Consider the following 26,926-nt stretch of genomic DNA (forward strand, 5'->3'; position numbering starts at 1 on the left):
CACTGTGTGGTCCCCCCGGCGTTCCAGAGGAGTAGTCCTCCTGGGTCCACCATCGCCTCCGCCGCAAATGCGCAGGCGCCGTGACTTCACGCGCACGCGCTGCAGGTCGCACGCGCGCGAGCACGGCGCCCGGAAGGGATCCGGGATGCCGCTGGCAGGGAAGAAGATAGCGCCCAATACAGGTGCCGCCACCTGGTGATCGCTTGGGGAGACGCCGGGCCCTTGCGTCTCCCCACCCTGCCAGGAAGGCATATGTGACACGGCCCCACCCCCTCAGAAAAGGGGACACGACCGACCAAGGGCGATAACCATAAGGTATCTTAGCCTGGGAAAAGAGGAGCAGGAGGAGGGAGGAAAAAAAAAATCCATAACAGGTTGTTACAAGGCCGTGGTTAAAGCTTCTAAAATATAGAGCATCATCAGTTGGCCAAGGGATGTATAATCTACACAAAGCCACTGCCACAATACAGTTAGTAGAATTGCTAGTACAACATAACATGGTGAATCTTAATTCAAAGGAAACTGTGAACTGTCTTTCCTGTGAGATGGTGTTTCCATAGGGTCTACATAATTTAAACTACAAAGAAATGCGAGTTCCTATATGTTGTGCTGTTGGGACCAAAAGGTGCAAAGTTACATGGTTGGAAATGAAGGTAATCATAAATGAATAAAATTTATGTTCAAAAAGGTTTCCATATTAGAACATCAAATTGGCCCAATCTGCACCTATAGGTTCACTCATCCTGGGTAGAAGAAAAATCACAGTCTCAATACAATAAAGTAAGTTCAACAGGAGAAAACATACCAAAGTTGTATACAACAGGAGACAGTTCATAGTTCGTGTCATGACTCGAGTGTCAAAAACAGCGGGGGATGGGTGTTTAACCACCCAGTAAATACAAACAACAAAAAAGGGGGACACTCAAAGGAGCAAAGACACAGGAGGCTGCGCACCCCAAAATATATATATGGAAAACGGAAAACCCCCTAACAGGGCTTTACTGCAGCCAATATTGTAGTATAATCCAATTCCAAATAAGGTAGATAGACGAAAGGTCTTCCTTACACTTCATGATCCCCTGGCTTTTCACCATTCATGCACACATCACGATTCCCACGATTCCTCAGGTCTCTATATTCGTGTCTGTCGGGTACTGGCCCACACATACATGCATGCATTTCTGCTACTTTCCATGTTTTTGCTTTACGTCACCCTTGTTGCACGGTCCCCTCTGGGTTTCTCTTTCTTTCTTTCTCCTTCTTTTCTATTCACACTTCATACCCCACGGCTTTTCCTCCTCTCCCCTCCCCCTCTCTTTTCCCTGTTCCCCCCCCCCCCCCACACACTTTTTCCTTATATCGTTTTCTTGTTCTTCGCATGCTGTATCCATGGACCTACTCCCAACCTGTACCTGTCAATATCTTTAAAAATTATGGTATAAAATTATGGTAATACGATACTCCCCCTCATTGCCCGAGGGGTTAAAACTTTTTGACCCAAAAGTCTTATTTATATTTAGTACTTTATTACCCCTTACAGGTGCAGTGCATGCCCCTCCTCCCCTCCTCAACTTGGGGGTTATTCATTGTGTGATCCCTCGTAAGGTATGTGTGCGCGATTTCTGCTCTCTTGGGGGACCGACCCACCGCCTGGGAAATTGGAGACACGTGAGAGGGCAACTCCCTTACATTTTGGCCGTTTACAATCATTTAAGAGCAATTTTGACTGGTAATGTTATAATATATGGACTTGTTCATGCAGATATAGATATATTGTTTGGTTCCGTTTTTGTTTTGAAAGATTTTTTGATGTATGTTTACATCCCTACAGTTATTAAACCACCTATTCTCTGAAGATGACCCACTGGGGTCGAAACGCGTCAGGATCTCACGACTTAACAATTTATGCTGTTCTACTTCTGTTGCCCATGGTTGACTGTACTGTACATTGCTTCCTGACCTATGTTACATTCTAGTTCATGTCCTGACTTGTATATGTCAGAATGCATTAAGTAAAACTCGTTTTATATCAACATAACCTTTCGTCTATCTACCTTATTTGGAATTGGATTATACTACAATATTGGCTGCAGTAAAGCCCCGTTAGGGGTTTTTCCGTTTTCCAGTTTTATGTGTATATTTTTCTAATTTTACTTCACCAACTTAGACTATTGTGTTCTGATCCATCACATGTAATTCAGATTAAAAAAAACATTGAACTAAAGGTTGTAATGTAACAAAATAGGTAAAAAAGCCGGGGGGGGGGGGGGGGTGAATACTTTTTCAAGGCACTGTAAGTGCCCAGTAAGCAAGTGGTTAATATACAGTCAGATTAAAAAGAAAATGTTTTTACTATTTTGGGCCAGTTTTCCTTGATTTAAGTAAAAAAATTAAAAACCAGCAATATCCATTACCGTTTACCACCAAATGAAAGCCCAATTTGTCATTTAAAAAAAGAAAAAAAAAGCTATAATTCACCTGGGTACACCAAGCAGTTGTGATGATATGTACAGTTTTACTAATCCATGTCAAAGTTGCAAAAGTTTGTTCAGGCATTAGAATTTGTTTTATCTTCCACCACAAAAGGGTTAAAATATTTCTGTCTTTTTACAGGTGCTCCATGGGAGTTTACCTTCAATGTGAAGTTTTACCCACCTGACCCTGCACAGCTTACGGAAGATATTACAAGGTAATGGCTCATTAGAGCATTTTTGTCATTTAAAGTACAGTTGATAATAAACTGTAGTTGAAGTGATATTAAAGGTTATTTTTTTTTTCTTAAAATAAAACAGAGGTTATACTTACCTGCTCTGTGCAACGATATTGCACAGAGTGAGCCTTTACCTCCTCTTTGGCAGTCCCCCACTGGCACTTCGCTCCTTCCTTCGGGTCCCTCCTTAGCAAGTCGTGTGCTATGGGGGTACCTGTGCACATGCGTTCCTGAGTGGGGCCACGTGTATTCATAGATACAATCAGCCTTGGGTGTCTGCTGGTTACTGCAAAAATATTAGCTGTAATGTTTCTGGATTTTACACACAGTGCTATACTTTCAGCGCTGCTGGGATGAAGAGTTGTTGCTGTGACAGTAAAAGGCTCCTGTTCTCCCTCTTTCCTATTCTCTGTGAAGTCATAACAAGTTTTGTATTCTTTTCAGAAAATACAATCATTCTGTAAATAAATGCAAAGAGTTTTGAGTTGTGTATGGTGGTCTTTAGGTTACACACAGACTTGAGTTGCTGGATATGCCCATTTTCTGGCCAAACTGGAGAACAATTTCATGTCTGTAGGGAGGTTTCTCATTTTCTATCCACCTGCTGTTGTTCGGAAACAGTCATTCTTGCAAGTTAAAAAACCTGACCTTTTGTTGTCCAGCTAAGCTGCTAACCGTCTCCTTTCCTGCCTTGAAAACAGTGTGTATGTATGTGTGTGTGTGTGTGTGTGTGTGTGTGTGTGTGTGTATGTATATCTATCTATCTATCTATCTATCTATCTATATATATATATATATATATATATATATATCATCAATTTAACTATTTTTGCATTTTTTTTTTTATAGCGTTCTATATACAGTTTATACACACTAATTTGATTTTGAATTCCTTTTCTAGATATTACCTGTGCCTCCAGCTGCGACAAGATATTTTAACTGGGCGTCTGCCATGCTCCTTTGCCACTCTTGCTCTTTTGGGTTCTTACACAGTTCAGTCTGAGGTGGGAGACTATGATGAAGATCTACATGGCACAGATTACGTCAGTGAGTTTAAACTGAGTCCAAATCAGACCAAGGATCTGGAGGCTAAAGTTGCAGAGTTGCACAAGTCTTATAGGTAAGGACGGACAGTTAAGATCAACAGCACAGTCATATTTACTCTGCATTTCTCATTAAGAATCTTTTATTCATATTCAATGGCAATTTTAAATCTTTTTTTTTTTTTTTCTTCACCCTATTGAAAGTGGTTAAAATTTTAGAACAAAAATTGCTAGTCAAGAATATTTTCTGAAAAGGATTTATTTTTTACCAGCAAGTATGTTGTCATCTAGACTTGTCAAGATGCCAAGTGTCAGACAGTGGAAATCCGAAGGGTACAGTAAAGTGATTCTCTACATAGATTTATAGTTAGCAGATAGCAATTACTATTGATCAAATTTATGCATAACTCAGTAGACATACTGCAATACATGTAGTCCACCCATGACACTTGTATATATGCTGCCAAGATTTTAGTTTTTATTGGGATGCCAGGCACAAGCATATCTTTTTAAATTGTTTGTAAAAAAAAAAAAGGTCACCACTCGGCAGGTGTGTTGGACATCCAGCAGACTATGCAGAGCTTCAGTTGGATCCTCAATCTGAGGAAGACATCACTGGACCCATTTCAAATATTGGAGTACCTGAGCCTGACTTTGGACACAGCCCTGTCCAGAGACTTCTTGCTTTAGGACAAACTTTTGTCCCTTCACTCTCAAACGCGGGCCCTTCGGGTTGAGTGCAAGCCCTCATTTCATGCCTGCTTGAGGATCTTGGGTCTAATGAATGCCTCCCTTGAGGCTGTGCTGTACACCCACTTTTACTTCAGACTATTGCATCTCAAAAGTCTAGCAGCATGGCACAAACACTGTCTCATGCATTTGACTTCCATGTCCAGACTCTCCCTAACTTGGGGAATTTTGAACCCAGCGCTGGTGTCTGGAAAGCCCTTTCCTCCACAGACCGGAAAGGTTCTTCTGATGGATGCCTGTTAAGCTGCGAAGCAGTCCTTGATGCTCTCACGGCAGGGGACTTGGTTGTTGCAGGTAACATGCCTTCCCATCAACATTCTGAAGCTCAGATAGATTCAGATGTCTCTTCCAATGCTGGACTCTTCTATTGCGAGAATCTCTGTCGAGAATTCAGTTGGACAATGCCATGGCTGTAGCGTACATCAGTCAACAAGAAAGCACTAGAAGTCATGCCACTCAAAAGGAAACTGACTTAATCCTGCCATGTTGTGGCTCTATCCGCCATCTACATCCCGGGTGTGGAATATTGACAGTCAGACTTTTTCAGTCATTGATGCCTAGATCCAGGGGAATGGGCTCTTCATCCAGAGGTGTTTTAAGCCCTTTGCCACAGGTGGATGACATAGGGCGTAGACATTCTGGTATCTAGATTCAACAACAACCTCGACAGGTTTGCTGCCAGGTCCAGAGAACCTCAGGCCTTCACAGTGGATGCTCTAATGAGAGCAGTGGGATCAATTTGGCCTGAACTCAGCCTTTTTACTCCTCTAGATTCTCCCTCACCTGCTCTGCAGGATCGAGTTTTTGAAGTCCTTCAGACCCTCTGGTTCAATGGCCATTGTTCCATCCAGCAGTCACTGGTTTTAATTGCATAACTGTTGAAGGTACAGTCCTGAGGGATAGGGTCCTTTCAAGTTCTGCCATCCATACCCTCATAGGGTCTAGGAAGTTGACTTCTCACAAAATCTACCATGTCATCTGGAAGCCCTATATTTCACTTGGTGTGAGTCAAGGAGCGAGAGTGGGAGGGTTTATATAATGGAATGTCCCTGTAGCTTTCCTTTTTTGCCGGTGACCAATCACCTGAAGTTAGCTGCATATAACCCAGTCATAATGAATAAAGAGCTTGTGTCTTGTAATGTACTCCAAAAAACTAATTTTACTGGTAGGTCAAAAATCCTATTTTGTGTGCTCTTTGTAAAAAAAACTATTTTTCGGATTCCATTGAGTAAATGTTCCTGTGTCCCTCAATGATCTCAAAGAAAAGTATTTTATGAGGCGTACAAAAATAAAATGATTTTATGTTTAGATTAACTTGGTAAACATATGGAAGGAGGGTTCCATATATTGGCTGTTAGTCAGAAATATCCCTGCAGTATTTATTATTTATATGATTAAAAAATAAAAATGCCCAAATGTGAAATCTCTACTGAATCACATGACACTCTTATTGAGTTAACTGTCTTTTGCACCTACACCGTTGGTAAACTGTTGTACATTGCCTTGTTCTGTGTAACCTTGCCAATGTCCACAAATATGAATATATGAAACCCACTGCTTCTTTCATATGTTTGTCAACTATTCTCTAAAAAAAATTTAATAACCTATTGAACGGGGAAAAACAATACAAATGCACTAAGTTGTGGACTTGGTGGCCAATTGGGAAATTAGATGACTTAAACGCAGAAATAATAAAGGCTTTAAACTAGCGTCAACCAAGCAGATTGCACATCTGAGGCTGCTATGGCTTGGGGCTCCCTGGAGACAAACCTGCGACTGGCCTAAGAAAGGGTTGAATTCACAACAGGAACATGGCAAAATATTTGGGAGGAATGAATAACCTATCCAAATTAGACCAATCCCCATACAATCCCAAAGTCTCAAGGCCTGCAAGCAATTCCTCCTTGCAATTAGGCATCACCCCTATATCTCAAAGTAGATTTACTAAAGGGAAATTGACTGTGCACTTTGCAAGTTCAATTGCACTCCTTTTCCCCAGAGCTTAGTGAATGTGGTGAAGCTTAACTTTGTAAAGAATACCTAATCAGGTGCAAGAAAAATGTAAAAAAAAATAAATAAACAGCATTTTTGCTTGAACATGATTAGATGGTGTAAATAAGCAGAGCTTCACCACGTTCACTAAGCTCATAACATTACATTCAAGCCTTGTCCTGTATGTCCAGCCCTGTCCTCTTTGCCCATTACAGGTGTGGAAACATGGCATACAGACTTTTTCAGTCATGTCTCAATGTGGCCTCCACAATCTAAGGTGTTTCAGGACCTTTGTTGCAGGTAGAGAAAGCTGGATGTGGACCTCCTGGCTGCTGGATTTAACAACAAATCAAGCAGGTTTGTCTCCAAGGACCCCAATTCATAGCAGCTGATTCCTTGGCGATGGGATCAGTTCCAACAGATCTGCCCCTTTTCTCCCTGAAGCTCCTTGCTCATCTGCTTTGCAGAATTGTAACAGAGGGCATCCTAGTGATCCACATTGCACCGAATTGACCCAGGCAGATGTTATACTCAGACCTCCTCAGACTCCTGGATAACTCATCAGATTCCTGGATCTCCTAAGGACTGTTTTTTTTACCCTGCTTCACGGTCCCTAGCTTTAACATTATGACTGTGAAAAGCCAAAAGGTTGGCCCTTTCCAATCCTGTTATTCCTACGCTCCTAAAGGTTGAAAAATGCACCCCTTCGTAAGGTCGATCATTGCATCTAGCAAACATGTTTCCTGGCAAGGAAATTCCATCCAAGGAGGTACACAATGGGATTCATTCTGCCTTTCCTCCAGTCTGGTCTAGATCATTTGAACAGAACTTGGCTGTTGCAGTTCTTTTTCAGACTGCTTGCCTCTCATTCTCTGATGAAAGCCTTTGTAGAGGGTGTTGCTAGAGTACATCCACCTGTTTCTTTGTTTGACCTTAACCTGGTCCTGTTGGCCCTTCAGAAACGGCCTTTTGTTGTTAAAAAAAAAAAAAAAATTGTATCAAGAAGATCAGAATTGAATACATAACAGAGTTATACAGAAATGTTTTATATATAAGAACAACAAAAAGAGAAAAAAAAAATACTATATAATAACCAGTAATAAATGTGTATAATATGTAAACAACTTAAATATAGTAGGAATGGTTGACAACAAAAAATAAGAAATGGAAAAGAAAAAAAAAAAGGAGGGGAAGACGAGGAAAATAAAGAAGAGAAGTAGGAGAGGAGGGTTAGGATGTGCTGGGCTCAGGTGAACGATGAATGTAGTTATATCAATTTAGAGAGAAAGCAAAGTATATTAAGTTTGTTGGTATAGTCGAGCCATGGTAACCACGTTTTTAAAAAGTTAGAATGGTTATCAAGTAGAATAGAGACTATTCTTCATGGATCATAGTGCCCATAATTCTTTGCTTTACTTCTCAGGGTTGGAGTTCTCCAGGCTTTAGCAATAGTTTGTGGTGTGGCCAAAAAAATAAGAGAGATCAATTTTCTTTCAGATTTTCTAAAGCTCAGATGTGGTCTATGTATAGGCTTCCCAAGGGTCTAGAATTATGAGTTTTTTGAAAATTATGCTATCATATCCTACATTTTTGTCCATAATTTCTGTACAATAAGGCCTTCCCACCAAATATGTAATAAAGTCCCTCTAGTATTACATCCCATAGCAGGGATCTCCAAACTACAGCCCTCCCGGTGTTGCAGAACTACACATCCCATGATGTAAAACTCTGACATGGATTTATTTTGCATATTTTTTCAAAAAGTGTTTAGAGGGTTGAACATGTTGTGGTATGAGAGAGAAGGGTATTTTTTTTAAATCTGTAATTTGAATTAAAAGTAATAATTCTGATAGAGGGAGATGCCAATGTTTTGAAAGATGTCGTGTTTTGATCCCTTCTAATGATAAGAGGTCCTGTATTATTATTATGCCACCAAATAAAACTCTTTGGATCTTCCATTGCTCGGCGGAACATAAAATTGTTAAGAATCCCAGATAAGGGAAGATGGGGGAACAGAAAAAAAGTCTTTTGAACCTATCAGAATGTTTTTTTTGTCTACCTTCACAAGGTAGCCTTCCTTGTTGCCGTCACTTTTTACAGGTTTTTACTTGTAAACTTGTAAAAAATGTTTCTGGTGCTACATTTTAAGTTGGAGTCTCCCTTTCAGGAGATTGTGCTTCCGTCTCTGTCCAATGACATTATATCACAAAGGTGGTTTCTGTCTTGCACCTTTCGTTTCTTGGTCCTGCATGGTTACATCCTAAGGAGATATTCCTCCATTGTTTGGATGTGGTGCAAGATATGCAAGTTCACCTCTCGGCTAGGGGCTTCCTTCTGATGGACTAACTCCCTTTATCATTCCCAAGGGTCCTCATAAGGGACAACCTGCCTCTTGTTCCACTATTGCTGAGTGGCTTAGGCAGTTCATTTATGTAGGCAGTTTATTTATTTAGGTATAGGCTTAAAGACATGATTCCTCCTTTTTTTTGTCAAGCCAAACTTCACTAGATCAGGGAGTGCCTCCTGGACCTTTCAGCATCAATCATCTATTTCTCAGATATGCAAGGTGGCCTTGTGGTCTTCTGTTCACACATTTACAAAGTTCTAACAGGTAGATGTTCCAGCCTGTTGTGATGCCAGCTCTGGGTGTAAGGTCCATTTAGGTACCTCAGTTATACACTGTTGTTTTGGTGGAGTTGTTAGCCTTTCCTTTTCTTTGTTTCCTGCCCCCTATGTTGCACTTCTTTTGGACGTCCTCCTTTTCCCAACATCAACCCTGTGTCCCCTAATGAATGATAAAAGGGTTTTTGTGCTTACCATAAAATCCTTTTTTTGGAGTTCATTGGGGACACAGGTCCCACCACTCTCTCATTATGATCCATTCTTACTATTGCTTTTCCATAAAGCAGGAGCATGAGTGGAGTGGAAGGAGTCCTACCTGGATGACTCGCAACTTTGTTAGTGTCCAGTCTTTTGTAGGCAGCAGTATAGCAGTAATAAACCTCAAGAAAAGGATTTCATCGTAAGTGCAGAAATCCTGTTTTTGCATAGACAGTATTCATTAGTGTTTTTTCTAGAATTCTTTTTTAGGTTTCCAACTAAATTGATAGTAATATTTTTATATTTTGTATAATGTAATGTTATAACTTTTTTATATCCCAGATCAATGACGCCTGCCCAGGCTGACCTGGAGTTTCTGGAAAATGCCAAAAAGCTGACAATGTATGGTTTGGATATTCACCATGCTAAGGTATGTTTCCTGCACTGCTGTTAATGATGTACATATTTTTCTAAACTTGTGGTGCACGTTCTGAGCGACAGACATAATTAAAGTAGATTTTTAGGAAAACTGAATTCCATTTTTAAAGCTATAAGTGTTTTTGGTCTTCGGGTCCTCTGCGCCAGCATGTTAACTGTGGACAGCCGGCTGTGACTCCTTGTGGCTTCACAGCTGGCTGCCCACTGTGCATGCGCAAGCTGCTCTGTGCTTTGTGAGTTGTCCCGCAGCCTTCTGGGACACATGATGTGGGTAGGAAGTGGGGGGAGGGTCCCCCCCTCCCCAAATAAAGAAAATATGCCAAAAGTTGTAGAGGAGGAAGAATGGAGTTTCCCCTTTTAGGGTGAAGTTCCGCTTTTAATTAAATGTATAAACCCATGTAAAATGTCTCTCACAAAATTAAAAAGATTAATCCTTGGGGAGGTGCTTGTCTTATAATGAAGTTGTAGTCCCTGCTACCACAACTGATTTTTGGGCAATCATTTATAGTTTTGCATTGAGTGTTAGAACAGTAAATACCAGACTATAAATGAAGAAAAAAAAGACAGGATGGCTGCAAAATTTAAACTGATATATTGTGGTTGATTTACAAATAGACTGTTTACTTTGCAAAGGAAGTTGCACTTTGCAAGAGCATTTTTCTCAGTTCAGCAAGTTTGGTGAAATTTCACTTTGCAAAGAATACCCAATCACATGCAAGGAAAATGTAAAAAAAACAAAAAAAAAAACTTTATTTTATGAATAAATGTACAGACAGTGCTTGCTCCACCATAAACAAATCAATTGTACCACTTCTGTTGTGGTGTTAACAATAGCAAAATTAGGGGGATCACACCGCATAAATCAACATCTGCTGGTAAGCAGTCAGAGGGTTCAGCTACAGTCCCCACATCTTGACTGTGTCCTTCTGACACATTTCATCCTGATTCGGCTTATTTTTAGAGAGCTTCCCCTCATTCAAAAGGTTCTAGGGATACTTCTCATGCAACGCAAAGAGTCTATTTGCCTTTAGTAAGTCAACCCCATTGTCTTTTTCAAAGACGAGAAGTGTTATTCTCAGACAGGCTTTACCTGTAAAAAGAAATCTGTCTATGGAGTGTGCCCCAATTAGGGAGGATCATAAGAAACCTCTTACAGGAATAAGGCCACAACTAGCAGTTTAAATAGCAATGTGTATCTGTACCAAAGCAGACCATTAGCTGGAAAAAGAGTGAATTGGATATTAGTTTTAGTAATGTTTGGTGATAGTAATGTCTGAATAATAGGCCTTAACTGGGCTTATGGAGTGGCTCAGATAATAGCCCAGTCTCAGCATCTGCATTGAGAGCTGATGTCACAGAGGGAAAAGTAGAACCATGTTGCAGTGGGAGGCATGGACTAGGTTAGCTTAACTTCAAGCTTGACTAAAGTAGCAGTTGTTAAAAGAATGTAAAAGTTCCCTCCCATTGCAGCCTGAATTTTGGGCTGAATTCGGACCTGAAATGGACCAAAAGACGCACAGGGCTCCTGTGCAAATTCACACTGAAGCCGCATTGGAGATATGTGAACCGGCTCCATAGAGAGCCGGTTACAATCTCCTGCTATTGTGAATTGGATGCGGTTGCAAATGCAGTTGATGCATCCAATTTGCAATAGTGTGAACCCAGCCTCATACTGCTTGCTCACAAAACTGAGGCATAGTGGATAGAGGTGGGGTTATAGGGGACTGGCCCAACAGTGTTTTTTTTTTTTTTTTGTTTTGTTTTTTTGTTTTTGTCCCTGTAGTCGGCTGTATAGGTTGACTGTGTATTCCTATATTTCTGTCTCCTTCAATGGAACACGATTTTACATTAAGTACATAAAGCTTATTTTTACTAACACCATTTTTTTTTTCATTCTTCAAAATCTTTTCTTTAACCCAAACTCTTTGATTTGCAGCTATCCAACGTGGCTGTACTCATCCTGGCTTTTGGAGTGCCGTGCCCAGTCCCCGCTGGATTGGACATTGCCGGGGTAGCCTGGAAATTACCTCTAGGCACTGGGTTCTGCGCAGGGTGGTTTGAGTTTGTTTTGGTGATAAATTGGCTATGGAGCGCTTTCCAGGTCCAGAGAAGCCCACATTAACTCAGTGCTTGCCCTGTTTCTGAAGACTCACTCCATGAGTAAGCCGTTTGGGCCAAGCTACGTCATTTACGTTAGTCATTGGACGCTAATAAATTTCCAAATTACCACCGCAGAATGGGTCAAAGCATTGGGTGGAGTATCGCACATGCGCTACACTCTTCTTTGTGCCACACCGCATCAAGGAATCATCTCCCTGTTGCTACTTCTGCTTGTAAAGAGTCATGTACAATTCTGATCTTCAGTCTATCTCTGCTGCCCACCTATAATGACTTTGGTGATCTCTCGCCATCCTACCCTCATCTGTTACCAGCTGTTTGGCTTTTTTTAAGGCCTTACCCATTACCCTGACCCTAAGGGGTGGTATTTAACCCAAAATCAAAAATGTATTATATTGCAGCTTACCAAGCCTCAGATGTGGTGATTGCATTTGTTTTCTTTTTTCAGGCTTTTTCCTTCTGTTTTCACCTGGTAATCTGCCAGTAACATACCTCCTGTATTAGAGTTCCCCCACTCTGAATGAAGAAGCACAAGGGGCACCTTTAGACAGCAGCATTTTCAGTCTGGAGGGAGGGGAGTGTTAGATGTACTAGCAGATTTTGATGCACTAACAAATTGAAGCCAAACTCCAGCTCAAATTGCAGTTACAGCAACGTTTTTTTTTTTTTTTTTTGGTGTTTGGCATAAAGGTTTTGCATAAATAAAAACTGAACATTTTAGGCACCCCTGTCAGTGGTAAATGCTTTGTCTGGATGCTCTAACTGAAACATGTGCAGGAGAGCTTGTTCTGTTGAAAAACAATTGAAATATATTTTCTTTTGGGTTTAATACCGCTTTAGGTTGCCTTACTGTCATGCTGTTGCAGCATGTTGAATTTTGGACGCATCCTGCTGAGAGACAGTCCTGCTGTAATGGGTGGCCCCATCTCTTACTTTACTAACAGCTCCCAGGTTGCTTGCAGTGTGCCTACTTTCAGTGTCACCACCTGCCACCTAGAATCCTATTGCCCTGTGTGCCTAGTGCCCATATTATCTGAGATCAGTGGTGTTCTTAGTTCTATCGTGTGTGGCCTTCGGCTGCGGTTTTCACTGCAAAAATGCAAGACTTTATAGCCAAAATCACCCAGTTAAATGCAGACTCTGACAGCAGAGGCCACAAGTGCTCCCCTGTGCCTTCCTCTGCATTGTCTGTATTTGATTTACCTGCATCCTTAGTGGCTTCTGACGTATCGGTCATAGAGGCTGTTTGATTGTGAGCTGTTTCCATCTTGCCAGATGTAGAGAAGTTGCAGTCTGCTGTTACTCCTAAATTAAGAGACAGTTTTTGCTTTTAATAATGCAGGGTGCACCTCTCCAAAACTAGAGAATTACCCTTTTGCTTTTACCAACATTTGTTTTTAGTTTTAGGTCTTTTAGAGCCCATAAGCCTGCAAAGACCTTACATTGCACATGCGTTTCCAACTATCTCTCTACCGCTATTGGAAACACGCTGACAACCTGTTTGCTCCCCCAAATGATTATTAGCCTTGTACCTGGGAATTTTTGAAAATGTTGGCTATCTCCACTGTGGATCCAGCAGTGTCCTGCCTTCAGGTGTTTAAGAACCCACCTGATAAGTGTTTTGAAGCCACTTCTTGAACACTGTTTTCTCTGGTGGTTTCTGCTCTTTACCCTATCTTTGCTGTGACTTGTGACCAGACCATGGCTGACTGGTAAAAATCCCTTAAATGGTAATTTACGACTGATGAGGTTGATCTCTAGCTTATAGAATACAAATGGCTGTAGTTTTAAACTTCAGTTGTACTGGCTTGTCATTACACATGTGTAGGATACTTTCACTAACGTGCCGAACTGTGAAACACGTACCAAAAAAGCAGCAGGTCTGCATAGCTTTTAAGAGATGACATCTCTTCAGATCAACTATCAGCAGGGGCGTTGCTAGGTCTGCAAAAGATCTGGGGCTAGAGCCCATAGCAGCAGTCACCGGTCACCAACCGGGGGGGGGGGGGGGGGCTGTGGTGCACGCCAGTGGTAAGCAAATTTTCGTGGCCAATGGCCGGTGTTGGCCGTGCAATCATTATGGCACCATGGTTGATATGGTGTCGGGGTCACCAAATGTGCATTTCGCTGCATTGGTGGCAGGCTGGCAGCACTGGTCCATTTAGTGAGGGCAAGTGAGCGGTGATGCGGGCGGGCAGTGAGAGATGATGTCATCTCTGCTCGTCCGCCCGCTCACTTCTTTCCTCTCTTTTAGGCTACTTTCACACTGAGGCACTTTACGCTAAATATTGCGCCTGCAAAGCGGCTGTAATGCACCTCTCCTGTCACTCCAGTGACAGTGTGCTTTCACACTGGGGCGGTGCGCTTGCAGGACGTTAAAAAAAGTTCTGCAAGCAGCATCTTTCGGGTGCTTTAGGAGCGGTGTATACACCGCTCCTAAAGTGCCCCTGCCATTGAAATCAATGGGCAGCACCACCAAAGCACCTGCAAAGCGCTTCGGTAGCAGAGCTTCGCGGGCGCTATTAACCCCTTAATCAGCCACTAGCGGGGGGTTAAAAGCACCCCGCTAGTGGCCGAAAAGCACTGTTTAAACTACGGTAAAACGCCGCTAAAAATAGCGGCGCTTTACCGTCAATGTCCCCCCACCACAGTGTGAAAGTGCCCTTACAGTAGCCTCTGTGTGTGGGACATCTGCTGCAAGGAATGCAGAGAGGGAGTCAGTGTTCTCCTCATGATCAGCAGGCTGTGCTGGCAGTGAAGCCTAGTGCTGCTTTTTGGCTTAGGGCAGCTTAGTGGGTGATGAGGCTGGGGAGACTGCAGCTCTCTTACTACTTTCAGATGAGGAGGAGAGGGAGGCTTCGTCCATGTAAGAGTCTGGGTGACAAAGTCTCTGGGCAGTGGTTGTGGTGAGGCAGGGCGGCCGTTCTCTGCAGAGCCATCTTGGACTGCTGTGTGCTTCATGAATAAATCTGTGAGGCGGCGGGCAGTGGGGTCACTAGGGTTGGTGTCACCTGGTGCGGCAAAACATGGTGTCACTCCCCTCCTGTCTATCCTGTCCAGCGCCCTGCAGGCGCACCTCCAAATGGCCCCTGTAAATTAAAGTATAGGGTGGTATTGGGCAGGCTGGTTTGATATAGGGCAGGTTGGGGTTGTATAGGGCAGTTTGCGGTGGCATGGGTCAGGTTGGGGAGATATAGGGCAGGCTGGGGTGGTATAGGGCAGGCTGGGGTGGTATAGGGCAGGTTGAGGTGGTATACGGCAGGGTGGGGTGATATAGGGCAGGCTGGGGTGGTATAGGGCAGGCTGGGGTGGTGTAGGGCAGGCTGGGGTGGTGTAGGGCAGTTTGCGGTGGTATAGGACACCCTGGGTTGGTATAAGGCAGGCTGGGGTGGTATAGGGCAGTTTGTGGTGGTATAGGACAGGCTGGGGTGGTATAGGGCAGGTTGCGGTGGTATAGGGCTGGCTGGGGGGGTATAGGGCTGGTTGCGGTGGCATAGGGCAGGCTGGGGTGGTATAGGGCAGTTTGCGGTGGTATAGGGCAGGCTGGGGTGGTATAGGGCAGGTTGCGGTGGTATAGGGCTGGCTGGGGTGGTATAGGGCAGGTTGCAGTGGTATAGGGCAGTTTGCGGTGGTATAGGACAGGCTGGGGTGGTATTGGGCAGTTTGTGGTGGTATAGGGCAGGCTGGGGTGGTATAGGGCAGGTTGCGGTGGTATAGGGCAGGCTGGGGTGGTATAGGGCAGGTTGCAGTGGTATAGGGCAGGTTGGGGTGATGTAGGGCAGGCTGGAGTGGCATAGGGCAAGTTGCGGTGGCATAGGGAAGGCTGGGGTGACATAGGGCAGGTTGCAGTGGCATAGAGCAGGCTGGGGTGGCATAGGGGAGGTTGCAGTGGCATAGGGCAGGCTGGGGTGGTATAGGGCAGGTTGCGGTGGTATAGGGCTGGTTGCGGTGGCATAGGGCAGGCTGGGGTGGTATAGGGCAGTTTGCGGTGGTATAGGGCAGGCTGGGGTGGTATAGGGCAGGTTGCGGTGGTATAGGGCAGTTTGCGGTGGTATAGGACAGGCTGGGGTGGTATAGGGCCATTTGTGGTGGTATAGGGCAGGCTGGGGTGGTATAGGGCAGGTTGCGGTGGTGTAGGGCTGGTTGTGGTGGCATAGGGCAGGCTGGGGTGGTATAGGGCAGTTTGCGGTGGTATAGGGCAGGCTGGGGTGGTATAGAGCAGGTTGCGGTGGTATAGGGCAGGTTGGGGTGATGTAGGGCAGGCTGGAGTGGCATAGGGCAAGTTGCGGTGGCATAGGGAAGGCTGGGGTGACATAGGGCAGGTTGCGGTGGCATAGGGTAGGTTGAGGTGGCATAGGGCAGGTTGCAGTGGCATTGAGCAGGCTGGGGTGGCATAGGGCAAGTTGCAGTGGCAAAGGGGAGGTTGCGGTGGCATAGGGCAGGTTGCGGTGGCAAAGGGAAGGCCGGGGTGGTATGGTGCCATGTTAGGACTCCAAGTAGTGACATGTGCAGTGGTGCAGTAACTTACAGCATGCCTGGAGCTGAAGACGCTCTGGACTGCTGTGTCCTTGTCTCTTTCTCCTTCAGCTGTGGGATCAGCCAGTGAGTGAAGGAGTCTGTGGGAGGAGTGGAGGAGGCAGCCACACCCCCAGTTCCTCCCACCAACTCCGGCTGCCTCCGGAGACATTGGAGATCCCCGAGGCCGAGGGACAGCTTAAGACGGGGGAGTGCTACAGGCAGCCTCCCCCGCACGGCTTGGTACTCTGCTCACACTGCTCCGCTGCGGCTCTGCAAGCAGAAGTACAGTGTGTACTACACACTGTGTATCGGTGGGCGGCGGCCCCGGTGTCACCCGGTGCAGCCCGCCCCCCACCCCCATAGCAGCGCTGGCCGGGACACGATGTCTGCAATCGCCGCTGTGATCTGCTGGTTTGCAGGGATCTCCTCCTCCCTGGGACAGACAGGCTGAGTGGCAGAGAGCCGGGTTTTTCACCCTGTGAATCGGATCACACAGCCATACTGCTCGGCGGCAAGGACACACCCCCCGCTTCTCTCCTCATACGCCTCTCATGCAGTCCGCCCGCCGCAGCCCGAGTCTCTGCAGCAAGAGACTCGGGGCTATGGGACCCAGATTCGGGGCTATAGCCCCAATAGCCACCCCCTGGCGACGCCTCTGACTATCGGTACCATTTTCAAGCATGCTACTGGTGGGAAGAGCACCCTTCTTGCTCAGCAGAGAGAAACTATCATTGTAATAGCAGCTAAAGTTAAATGCAGATCTCAGTTTTTTTCTGAGTCATACTTGACCCCACCTCTCCTCCTTCCTCCTGAAACTCTCTGTTGTTCAAAGAGGCCACCAGTAGTATTGATTACATTACATTTCCTTACTAAGATAACGAGTTTACTTTAATACTTTCTGGATGTTTATCTTGGTATAACTGGCTTTATGAAGTAAAAGAAAGCTGTGCACCTTCTTCTGTTTTTAGAATGATGACATAACGAACTGCTGTTAGAAATACTTTTACTAAGACATGATTTGTCACGTGTTCGTGAATCCCCACCTTTCAGCAATGGCCAAAGCTGCCCTACCATTTTCCCTTTAAAAGAAGGGAAATTCCCTGCTTAGACATTTGTCACTGGAAAAAAAGTCCCTCCCCCCCGGAAAGTTTCTGCCCTCTTCCTGTACCTGATTTTGGATTTCCCTAAAAACTGTTTCTACAATCCAACCATGATTCTGGTGCGAACGCACCCATCCTCCCTTGCTTGTACTGTCTGTTTCTAAAAAGACTTAGCCAGCATTCTCTCTAGATTGGAGCAGTATTTAGCGATACAAGCACCAGGAGAGGCAAGTATTCTCTTTCCTCTTCCACACAGGTTTGCAATCTACAATTGTCCTTTCAGAATCTGGTTATTTTGACATTCCAGTCATATTTATGAAATATTAAAGCATACACAGGCATTCTTTAAAAAAATATATTGCAGATTGAAACATGATTTGTGGTCATAACATTTGTAGTATATCTATTTTTAAATCATTTTATCATGAAATTAATGGTTATTTTAACTGTAATTCTATTAATAATTTGGATTAAATCTAAACAGCACGCATGAAAGGATTTCATACTTTTATTGTTGTAAGTGTAAATTGAAAATCCAGGCAATAACTGTTTGCTGCTTATCAGCTTTGACTTTTTTTAGGAATTCATCAAAGGTCCTGATTTTACACTGCTAGTTAGAATTTCCTGCTTTGCTTATATAGTATTGTTGCGTGCACAGCCTTTCGGAGTGACATGAGTGAGTTCACCTGTTGTGCTTTTTAGGACTTGGAGGGTGTAGATATTAAACTTGGCGTTTGCTCTGGAGGACTCATGGTCTTCAAGGACAACCTGAGGATCAACCGCTTCCCATGGCCCAAAGTGTTAAAAATCTCATACAAAAGAAGTAGCTTTTTCATTAAGATACGTCCAGGAGAGGTATGTAAGATGTATTTTTTCATACTTTATATTTGTATTTACTCATCCATCTTGTGCTTTTTATTTTTTTAATCAAATCTTCAAAGCTAAGTCAATGAGTGATTTGGTAAGATGCTTGCTCTAAACAGACTGGGGTTAAATTTCATATTGTTACACGGGGCTTTTTTTGCAGCCGAAATGTGGTGGAACTCCTGTGCTCATCACTTTTCACTTTTAAAAAAAAAGTCCAATTTCTGTGTTGACAAGTGACAGCGCACCTCTCCCGGTTGCTCCACACAGAGTATGTAGGGAAAAACAAGCCAAGGCTGCAGGAAGTACTAGAGCCCGGCTGACTACTGAAAGGTAAAAGGCAACAATGTGGAAAATAGTGGAGCTTTGGGGGGGGGGGGGGCGCAGGCGCAAAGAGGAGGGCAGTGAAGGGGTAGTGTGCAGAAGTGATGGATGGGGAGGTGGTTCAGAGGTCAGAGCTGAGGAAGAGTGCAGAAGTGAGATGTGGAATGTAGAGTTAAGGAGCTGAGAAAGAGGGCTGAGCCCTGCATAGCACTCACCTGAACCCTACTGCCCATGCGTAATGCACTCCTAAAACCCTGCACTCTGCGCAGGAGCTACTGAACCCTGCCTTCTGTGCCTGCACCCTGTGCTTGGCGCACTCTTGAACCCTGCACCCTGTGCTTGGCGCACTCTTGCACCCTGCACCACCCTGTGCTTGGCGCACTCTTGAACCCTGCACCCTGTGCTTGGCGCTTTCTTGAACCCTGCACTCTGTGCGTAAAGCACTATGATTTTATTTAACAATAACCCTTTAAGACCTTTCACTGTTACTGCAATTTGGCCACACCCACCATTTGACACGGTATACACAACACATCACATAGCTACTCTCCCCCACCGGCGGGTGACAAAGTTTGGGGAGCGGGGTCTGTGAGTTCCTACACCTATTTTCTGGCAAAAAAGCCTTGCCTTTACAAGACTCTCACTGTGGAAGGAATAGAATTATGGCAGCTTTTTTAGTAGCACAGGAGTTGATTCTTAATCTATGGGTTATATTCCGCTACCTTCAGGCTTTCTTGGCAACTGCCCCACAGTGTAGCAATATAAGTTTGCCCACTCCATGAGTCTCCAGTAGAGTGATTTATGCAAACATGGGAAAATATGTCTCCAACTGTTGTGCTCAGAGTTTTTGCCCACCATAAATACTATCTTTACCAAAACCAATTTGCCAATGGCATATTTTTGTCTCTACCACACTGCATCCACTATAACTGTTAACTTTAGGACAGCCCTTATTCACCCAAAAAAATAAATAAATATATATATATATATATATATATATATATATATATACATATATATTATTATTATATATTATTATTATACAGGATTTATATAGCGCCAACAGTTTACGTAGCGCTTTACAAATATATTCATTATTATAATGTTTACCTACTTAGAATTGCTGTCTTTTTTTCTTTTTTTTTTCTACCTCCCTACTGGAAGTTTCTCTGGCTAGTGACATAGTGTTCATAAGACTCCTGGCTCCCGGCATTTCTAGCCCCTACCAGTGATTCAAGCTGATCGCTTGCTGTCTAACTTAATACCTCAGAGACACAGCCACAGGAACTTGGTTAGCGCCTGGGTTATTGAGATTCCTTTATACCGGGCATGCTCAACCCTATCAGTCTGCATCCACTCTGTGAGTATCCCCGTAAGGGAAGATCTTCACTTAGCAGTGGTGGATAACAGGCGCTCAGGATTGGGAGCTCATAGGACAAACCGTGAAAATTCTGCTGCAAGCCCTGAAGAACATTCAAACACTTCTCAGGTTCATATCCGTTCCCTTGTTCCGGAGCAATGTCTTATGCTAACACCGCTCCAGCCCCATAAACTGGGCTCCTTCACAGATGTTCAACAGTTCTCCACCACAATGTCTCATCTATTCCAAAGGTTATTGCCACTTCTGTAATCGGTGGGTTCTAACACCCATAAACGCTTTTCTGCCTCTCCACCCCATGCTTACATTCAGACTACACAACTTAACTGCCTAGTTCACTTTAATTTGCAGAATATAAGGGGGATGCAGACTTTTTAGTGGAGGATGCAGGTTAATTTTTTACCACCAGAATTTCATGATTTTTTTTTTGCCACATTCTGGCTACTGTGAACTTGGTTGAAGCAGTGTGTCCTAGTCTGTGAATAGTTACACCTAGTGCTGCTCATCTCCCACATATTATTCTTCCAAGCATGGAAAAAAGAGGCCATTCCTAGAAAGCCTTTCCCTATTCTTTTTTAAACACTTTTTATTGAGGAATGTGCAGAACATTTAACACATTCAGCAAAATGCTCAATATGAGCACCATAGTAAATAGAATGCAGATAAACCAACATATAACAAGGTACTGGAGAATACCAATACAGCTTTGCTTGGATCATAAAAACAAAAAGGAAACATAAAATATGTCATAGTTTTACCCCTGGGTACCTAGAATCAGCAATTGAAGGACTGAGTTCCAAAAAGTTTAATATACCATACCCTTTACACCTCCGATCCAGGACTACAGCAGGAGGGGCTGAGCGGCAAGCACAGTGGCCACGTGACCCCTGGCTGACGTCAGAGGGTGATCTCGGCCCCTCCCACTGTAGCCCTTGATCAGAGTTGGAGAGCGTCCAGGAGTCAGGTGACCGGCATGAAGATCTCTGAAAAAAAGGTATTTTGATATCTGGGTTTAATCCTCATATCATTATAATTACATTCCTTTCACCACAACATTTTGGCCATTACTGACCCCATGAACATGCTGCTTTTAGCATCCTTCAGTTGCATCTCCATGAGAGTTTTCCTCAGGTTCTACTGGTGGATTCCTTCAGTAAAGCTAGCGCCTGGCTTCTCCACTCAAGGTCACTGGAATTCTACTCTTCACTACATGGAGAGATTAGCTCAATTACATTAACCCCCTTTTGACACAAACTTTCCTCGCCTGCATCACTCAGGCTCTGCCTTGATGTTTTTTTTTTTTTTTTTTTTTTTTTTATATGCTTTTCCTGTATCAGGACCGAGGATCACCAGACTACCTGTTTAATGAGCTGAGAAGTCCTGCTCTTGTTTCTTCAAAAGGACTTTTCCTTGGCACCGATTAACTAGTTCATGACGGAGTACATGAAAAGGTCTTAGGCCCCTGTTCTCAGTACTCCCCTTATGTGCTTGTTTACCCTCCACATGTGTCAATTTTCCATAGACGTCTATTATATCCTGCAGGTGTGGTGCACTTTCTGAAAGCGTAATAACAGGTCTATGGCTCAGTGTAGTGCACCTGCGGATCAGTTTGAAGTCAGCCCAGTAACCACTGCAGAACAGATATGCCCATATGTACACTGATTTTATTAATAAACTTACCTTTAATAACGGTCTTCATTCAGATATCACCGGGGGTTGCTGTCCCAGACAGAGTGCATTTGGTATCACTCCGCCTGTGACAGGAATCGGCGCTATACAGGAAGCATCGGCTTATGTGGCTCTGCTCTGCAAGCCTCTTGCTTTCTCTACCTTTGGCTTCATTCACAACACTTTTATGCTCTGGAATGGCGGGTCGGCAACACACGATCTGGACTTGCCAGTCATCCCAGAGCAGGTCACGGGCCACATCCTGTTATAAATGATAGGAGCAGTTTATTATTTATATACAGTATCTCACAAAAGTGAGTACACCCTCACATTTTTGTAAATATTTTATTATATCTTTTCATGTGACAACACTGAAGAAATGACACTTTGCTACAATGTAAAGTAGTGAGTGTACAGCTTGTACAACAGTGTAAATTTGCTGCCCCCTCAAAATAACTCAACACACAGCCATTAATGTCTAAACCGCTGGGAACACAAGTGAGTACACCCCTAAGTGAAAATGTCGAAATTGGGCCTAAAGTGTAATATTTTGTGTGGCCACCATTTATTTTCCAGCACTGCCTTAACCCTCTTGGTCATGGAGTTCACCAGAGTTTCACATGTTGCCACTGGAGTCCTCATCCACTCATCCATGATGACATCATGGAGCTGGTGGATGTTAGAGACCTTGCACGCCTGCACCTTCCAGTTGAGGATGCCCCACAGATGTGTTCAGTAGGGTTTAGGTCTCGAGACATGATTGGCCAGTCCATCACCTTTACCCCCAGCTTCTTTAGCAAGGCAATGTCTTGGAGGTGTGTTTGGGGTCGTTATGTTGAAATACTGCCCTCCGGCCCAGTCTCCGGAGGGAGGGGATCATGCTCTGCTTCAGTATGTCACAGTACATGTTGGCATTCATGGTTCCCTCAATGAATTTTAGCTCCCCAGTGCCAGCAGCACGCATGCAGCCCCAGACCACGACACTCCCACCACGCTTGACTGTAGGCAAGACACATTTGTCTTTGTACTCCTCACCTGGTTGCTGCCACACAGGCTTGACACCATCTGAACCATAAGTTTATCTTGGTCTCATCAGACCACAGGACATGGTTGTAGTAATCCATGTCCTTGGTCAGCTTGTCTTCATCAAACTGTTTGCAGGTTTTCTTGTGCATCATCTTTAGAAGAGGCTTCCTTCTTGGATGACAGCCATGCAGACCAATTTGATGCAGTGTGCAGCATGTCTGAGCACTGGCAGGCGGACCCCCCCCCCCCCCCCACCCCCCCACCCCTTCAACCTCTGCAGCAATGCTGGCAGCACTCGTATGTCTATTTCCCAAAGACAACCTCTGGATATGACGCTGAGGACATGCACTCAACTTCTTTGGTCGACCATGACAAGGCCTGTTCTGAGTGGAACGTGTCCTGTTAAACTACTTGTATGGTCTCGGCCACCATGCTGCAGCTCATTTTCAGGGTCTTGGCAATCTTCTATAGCCTAGTCCATCTTTATGTAGAGTAGCAACTCTTTTTTTCAGATCCTCAGAGAGTTCTTTGGCATGAGGTGCCATGTTGAACTTCCAGTGACCAGTATAAAGGAGTGAGAGCGATAACACCAAATTTAATACACCTTCTCCCCATTCACATCTGAAACCTTGTAACACTAATGAGTCGCATGACACCGGGAGGCAAAATGGCTAATTGGGCCCAATTTGGACATTTTCACTTAGGGGTGTACTCACTTTTGTGGCCAGCGGTTTAGACATTAACGGCTGTGTGTTGAGTTATTTTGAGTGGACAGCAAATTTACACTGTTATACAAGCTGTACACTCCCTACTTTACATTATAGCAAAGTGTAATTTCTTCAGTGTTGTCACATGAAAAGATATAATAAAACATTTACAAAAATGTGAAGGGTGTATTCACTTTTGTGAGATACTGTAAGTGGGGCAGTACAGTGGCTGATACTCTTACCATTCAGAACTCTAGACTAGCCATAGGCCTGAGATAGTGGCTAGCCAGATGTGCATGTTTTTGCACTGTTACACCCAAGCAAACAAAAGTGATCATCTGTGAAAAATACATTTGTGTTTCGTCATTCAGCAACAGGTTGTATTGAAAGGTTATAGTGTGTCTGTATACATACAGTTGTTTTGTAATATGAATGATCTTGAATTCTGCCCACATTCAGGGCTGTATCTACATTCATATTTGTGGCATGTAACTGGCAAGTGATGCCACAATAAACATTATAGATCTCTTTATGGACATGAGCTGACAGTCCACACTGGCTTTTTAATGACACACATGATGGAGCTTTGATGTGAAAAAGTAGGTCATAATCTAGTTTCCTCTGTTCACATCCCATCATCTGAGCTTATATATACTGGCTAACAGTGTCTTCGTAACGAATAACAATCTCTGTGTGAGCATCTGTTTCCTCTTTGCCTCTAAATAGATGGAACTGGGAAATGACAAACTGTAAAATTACTATGCCTTTCTTTATTGTTTACAGTGGGCAAAAATGTTTCAGATTCCAAGTGCTTTGGTAGTTGACTGATTAGATGTAGCAAGGTGGTTCTTCTGTCTTGTTTGCTTATAAGCATCGGACAGATGGTTCAAGAGAAGCATAAGATAATATAGGACAAAAATAAATGTGAAAAACACTAGTGTATTAAATTGGATAAGGTGAACTGCTGGTGGAATTGAGGAAGATGTCTCATTTCTAATTAGTGTTTGTATGTGTCATATATTGACAAGATCTTTTTCTCTCAATAGCAAGAGCAGTATGAGAGCACTATAGGATTTAAGCTGCCCAGTTACAGAGCTGCAAAAAAACTTTGGAAGGTCTGTGTGGAGCACCACACATTTTTCAGGTTGGTTCAGGATTCCAGACTTGTGCAAAACTATTTAAAAAATATTTCCAAAATTATTTCTTGGTATGCAAGTATTGCACCTGTTTTTTCCTTTCAGGTTGACATCTGCAGAGTCCATTCCTAAACACCGATTCCTCTCATTGGGATCCAAATTCCGATACAGTGGGCGCACACAGGCCCAGACTAGACATGCCAGCGCACTCATAGATAGACCTGCCCCACAGTTTGAACGCACTGCCAGTAAACGAGCCTCACGTAGCCTAGATGGGGGTAAGTATTTCTTTTTTATACCTTTTTTATTAACCCCTTTATCTTATTATTGTTCACTTTATCGGTCCTTGACTTTAATGGACTGTGTCTGGGTAACTTTCTTGTGTGAAGTATTAACTTATTACACCAATAAATATCCTCAGATTAGTCAGTGTAGAACACTTGATTATATGCAGTAAGTATAAAAATGAAACAGAATTGGATTCCCATCAGGACCTTTGGTACATTAGTTTTCAGCTGTGGAACTCTTTATCTGTTATCTCCCCTTACTACTTGTGGGGACAGGGAAATTTTTTTGTTATATAGACTGAGATCATGTTAGATACGTGTAGCGCCCCCCTGGGTTTACTGGGAGCAGGGAGGTACCTCCAGAGGCAGGGGGCAAGCTTACATTCACCCCAGGGCTGAGTCCATGGCTATAATGGGAAGTTAGAAAATAATTTAGGCACCAGTCACTTTAAGTATTTTTCAATGCTTTAATGAGAACTTGAGAAAAGTAGTAGGAGAGGGGTTTAGGGGAGGTTTCAGATACCCTTTTTGCAGATCACTTACAGACTCCTTGAATCCAAAGGCCAAAACAGCTTTCTTTTATAAGATCTTGGATATCTGGATAGGTCTCTCACACAGACCTAACAGCCGGTAGAATGTCTGGACAAGCCTCTCTCACAGACTTAGCAGCCAGTAGAACTTCTGGATAAATCTCTCTTACAGACTTAGCAGCCAGGAGCTAGTTACCTTGTTTAGATTGTAGAACAGCTTGACAGTGCCAGAACCTTTAAGCCGACCCAGCGATACTGCAAACAGGATTAGGTATAGGGCCATCCTGAGAGACCTGCCTTCATCCTGGCTCTCTCCAGCAAGGGTCCTCCCCTGGATATCCTCAGCTTGGCTCGGCTTCTTCCACACAGACAAGACAGCCTAAGGACCGCCTCAGGATTAGTAGGCCCCAGACAGGCTTCTGGGCCTACTTGCAGCAGCACATCCTAGGGCCAGGAGAGCCCCAAGGTAATGAACTAAGAGCACATGGCATCTGTCCAATAAATACCCCGCCCAGGAACTTCCTACTGGGCTTTTTCTGGAAAAAGAATATTCATTACAGCTCAACCCAGTTGTCATTCTCATACTGTCCTGTGGTACCAGTGATACCTACTGGCAACAGTGAGAAATGCACAACTCAGTCAAGTTTAGAACAGAACCAAATATACAATCAATTCTGAGCTGTACACAGCTCAGCCAAAAACTAAATTTACATTATAGCCCCATTTTTAGTAACGGGGCTACACGGGGAACTGCTAAAATCGCTGTCAGGTTATGATGGTTTGTGATGGTATTAAGTGATCAACCCGTTGCTTCCATTTCTTGTTCAGATGTCAGAGGAAATCTCTCTAATAGGATCATGGACAGCAGTAAAAATTTGACCAAGTATTTACTTTTCTCACCTTGCCACTATTACTTAAAATGACTAAACTAATATATAATACATCATCTGATTGGATAAGCTTTTTTTATTTTTTCATTATTGTTATTTTGGTATAAGTTATTCTATATCATTGTACACGTATTTAATCCATTGTACTCTCCATATATACAGCTAGGGCAGCTAGAGGGTATGTCTCCTTACTCCTGTTCCTCCTCTCAGAGCACGCTCATGAATGCAGATGCACAAGAAAACATATGACATCATGGATGGTGTGGGACATGGGTAGGGCTATGCTGTGTTACTTGCACAGAACCTAACAACAGTATCAGGACATGCCTGTGAGCAGCCACACTCGGCTGCACAGGCACGCTGTTGTCAGTGAACAAAGGAGAATTTCTGATTGTCTGGATTAGACAGTTGTTTCTAATCAGACATTCAGCATTTACAATAATGCATAATAAAAAAGTTTTACATATTATACATAAACCTATCCCTTTAAGTTTGAGTTTAAAAAGGAACTTAACCCTTTAGTTTAACAAAACCCTCCCTAAATGTGTTCCTAACACGTAACATAAACACTAAAACGTAACCTATCTATTAATATTAGCGGCTACCTGCACCTTTTGCATAAACTGG

The 26,926-nt window shown here is 43.6% G+C and overlaps 1 protein-coding gene across 17 annotated transcripts in view; it reads left to right on the forward strand.

The window, feature by feature from the left end:
* The window catches only part of EPB41 (erythrocyte membrane protein band 4.1), a 294,248-nt gene that overhangs the window by 157,802 nt on the left and 109,520 nt on the right, over positions 1-26,926 (forward strand). For all 17 annotated transcript variants that reach the window (XM_073615541.1, XM_073615540.1, XM_073615552.1 and 14 more), the window contains exons 6-11: positions 2,614-2,689; positions 3,612-3,830; positions 9,658-9,745; positions 18,192-18,344; positions 24,503-24,600; positions 24,698-24,870. In XM_073615541.1, coding sequence (XP_073471642.1) covers positions 2,614-2,689; positions 3,612-3,830; positions 9,658-9,745; positions 18,192-18,344; positions 24,503-24,600; positions 24,698-24,870 — 807 coding nt within the window. The remainder of the gene's footprint in view (positions 1-2,613; positions 2,690-3,611; positions 3,831-9,657; positions 9,746-18,191; positions 18,345-24,502; positions 24,601-24,697; positions 24,871-26,926) is intronic.

Source organism: Aquarana catesbeiana, linkage group LG02, assembly GCF_042186555.1.
Source record: "Aquarana catesbeiana isolate 2022-GZ linkage group LG02, ASM4218655v1, whole genome shotgun sequence".
Taxonomy (NCBI): Eukaryota; Metazoa; Chordata; class Amphibia; order Anura; family Ranidae; genus Aquarana; species Aquarana catesbeiana.